At 49.7% G+C, this 727-nt stretch overlaps 1 protein-coding gene across 1 annotated transcript; it reads right to left on the bottom strand.

Moving 5' to 3' along the window:
* Positions 1–327: 327 nt before the first annotated feature.
* PPTG_22396 (hypothetical protein) lies at positions 328–584 on the bottom strand (the record flags this gene model as incomplete). Its single annotated transcript, XM_008903806.1, has 2 exons — positions 328–445; positions 508–584. The coding sequence occupies 2 exons, from the start codon at positions 582–584 to the stop codon at positions 328–330; spliced, it is 195 nt and encodes a 64-aa protein (XP_008902054.1).
* Positions 585–727: the final 143 nt, after the last annotated feature.

The raw sequence follows: 727 nt of genomic DNA, 5'->3' as shown, positions 1-727 counted from the left end.
CATTATTTATGTAGATGATTCTGCTAGCTGCCTACCATTATTTATCTAGTGTTGTCGTTCTTGCTAACAAAACATGCCATAATCGGCAGCCCTGCCCACGAGAGCCCTGCGGTTCACAGATCGAGGCGCATGAAATCTACAAGCAGTCGCTGGAGCGATTCTCGTTCATTCTTCAAATTTCCAGAAGACCAAGATTCGTACCAGTACCAGCCTGCAAGCCGACCCCATGAAATGCGCGGATCCTGACTGCACGTGCGCGGAGCTCACCACGACTGATCCATGTATCGTTTGTGGACGTGGTGTTCACCACATCTGCAGTAATGAGCTCTATGACTCCGGGAAGTTGTCGGAGCGTTTTTGCAGTGCGGCGTGCGTGTACCAGTGGAAGACGGTGATATCGCCTCCATCATCGGCTGCGGATAGTGACATTGAGCCGCGGGAATCTCTGGGGCAGCCAAGCCAGGTGTCGCAACTGTCAGTCTCACAAGAGGCATTTCTTCCACTCACCCAGCCAACGCAAGCAGCCACGACACCATCAGTGACGGACTTGACTGAGGCGAGAGTATTTTCTCCCGTTTCTTCATGCCACTCGTCGCCCTCGTCTGGAGTGGATGCCTTTGGCATCCCCCTCGGCAGTGTTGATTTTTAACGTCCCTTTTTACTTAACTTAAGTGAAAACTAGTGTAAAAATGTAAAAATTCGATTTTCTAATGTAAAAATAGCAAAA

The sequence above is a fragment of the Phytophthora parasitica genome, assembly GCF_000247585.1.
Source record: "Phytophthora parasitica INRA-310 unplaced genomic scaffold supercont2.16, whole genome shotgun sequence".
Classification (NCBI taxonomy): Eukaryota; Oomycota; class Peronosporomycetes; order Peronosporales; family Peronosporaceae; genus Phytophthora; species Phytophthora nicotianae.
Note: the sequence above shows the minus strand (reverse complement) of the source record. Positions and strands in the feature narration are given on the sequence as shown.